General features: G+C 35.4%; 1 protein-coding gene across 1 annotated transcript; it reads left to right on the forward strand.

Moving 5' to 3' along the window:
- Nucleotides 1-391: 391 nt before the first annotated feature.
- LOC127253269 (auxin-induced protein 15A-like) lies at nt 392-973 on the forward strand. Its single transcript, XM_051277754.1, has one exon. The coding sequence runs from the start codon at nt 561-563 to the stop codon at nt 834-836; it is 276 nt and encodes a 91-aa protein (XP_051133711.1). The 5' UTR covers nt 392-560; the 3' UTR covers nt 837-973.
- Nucleotides 974-1,453: the final 480 nt, after the last annotated feature.

Consider the following 1,453-nt stretch of genomic DNA (forward strand, 5'->3'; position numbering starts at 1 on the left):
AGCTGAAATGGCCCTTTCGAAACCTCTCAATTGGTCCACCATGTGAAACAATGGTTACACATTCATTACAGGATCTGCAGCAATTATGGTTTCAGACATTGCAACCTGAAACAAATTAATCACCAGAGCTCATGTGATTGTGTTTCTCGAAGTAGAAGTTAAGGAGGAACGATGGCCACAGGTTTATCTGTCTGATTATATACACTAAAGACATTCGAAAGATACATGTCCTAAAGGGACAATCATATCGACCACAAAAACTGCCTGGCTTGTGATCCTATAGGATTGTAAGAAGACAAATGCATTTATCTCACCATGTGCTTATGTCTGACTAGTTTCGTAGGCAACACATATCCTACTTTCAATGTTCACTGGTTGGTCGAATAGTTCCGTAGTATGAGGTATATCTCGATTTTCTAGCCTATATGTATATATATATACACTACAGATATCCAGACTAAAACAAGCAACAATTACTTCAATCTTTCAAAGTTTTGATCACTTCTTACAAAAACATATCTCCTTAAAAGTCTCATTTTCCTTGCCGAATACAACCAACAATGGCCATCGTACAAAAGCTGAGACGGTCTTTATCAAATGAAAGAAGATCAGCCGAGGTTCCAAAGGGGCACTTAGCTGTTTACGTTGGGGAGAGCAGCAATAAGAAGCGGTTTGTTGTTCCGGTGTCTTATTTGAAGAATCCTATGTTTCAAGAATTGCTGTCTCAAGCTGAGGAGGAATTCGGGTTCCATCATCCAATGGGAGGCCTCACCATTCCTTGCAGCGCAGATTTATTCGTTGATATCACATCCCATTTGAACAAGGCATATAGATAGATAGATAGATTTTCCTATTGTTTTCGGAGGCATTTATCCTTTCATTTAAAGAGGATGTATTTGCCCGGACAGAATTTGTATTTTCTTACAATTAATTATACTCCGAAAACACATTGCAAGAAAATTCTTTTGATCAATCTCTTGTGTAAAAAGAATTATATAATTCTAACAATATTCCTCACAAAATACTTGGAAGATCAGTGAATTAATATTTATATCCTAGACGAGTACTTTTGATGTGGTGTGCAAAAATAGGTTCTAGGTCATTTATAACGGAAATTGTTGCCTGAAAATGCTACAGAAAGATATTGCATTTAGCAGAACATAATGTAATAACTTTCTTACAGTGGCAAATTATGGAGAAGGTGCTTATGTTTTTTTATTTTCTTATGAATTCTATCTGGTAATAAATGGTACGAATATGTAATAGTTTCTACAGAAAAGTGTAACGAGTACATGTCTCACATGGGAAAAATCTTGTGTTTAACCTAACTCTTTTGTTATGAAATATGGCAATGGAAAAATATTGTGTCGTAAATACATATTACGGGAAAGATGGGTAGTAAATTCGTGGCAAATTTATATTTTACATGAAAAATGACTGTTTTGATATGGCT

This window comes from Andrographis paniculata, unplaced genomic scaffold (assembly GCF_009805555.1).
Source record: "Andrographis paniculata isolate CXL003 unplaced genomic scaffold, ASM980555v1 Contig12END, whole genome shotgun sequence".
Taxonomy (NCBI): Eukaryota; Viridiplantae; Streptophyta; class Magnoliopsida; order Lamiales; family Acanthaceae; genus Andrographis; species Andrographis paniculata.

Excerpts from the sequence above, each read along its gene's own strand:
- LOC127253269 (XM_051277754.1), top strand. The coding sequence starts at position 561 with ATGGCCATCGTACAAAAGCTGAGACGGTCTTTATCAAATGAAAGAAGA.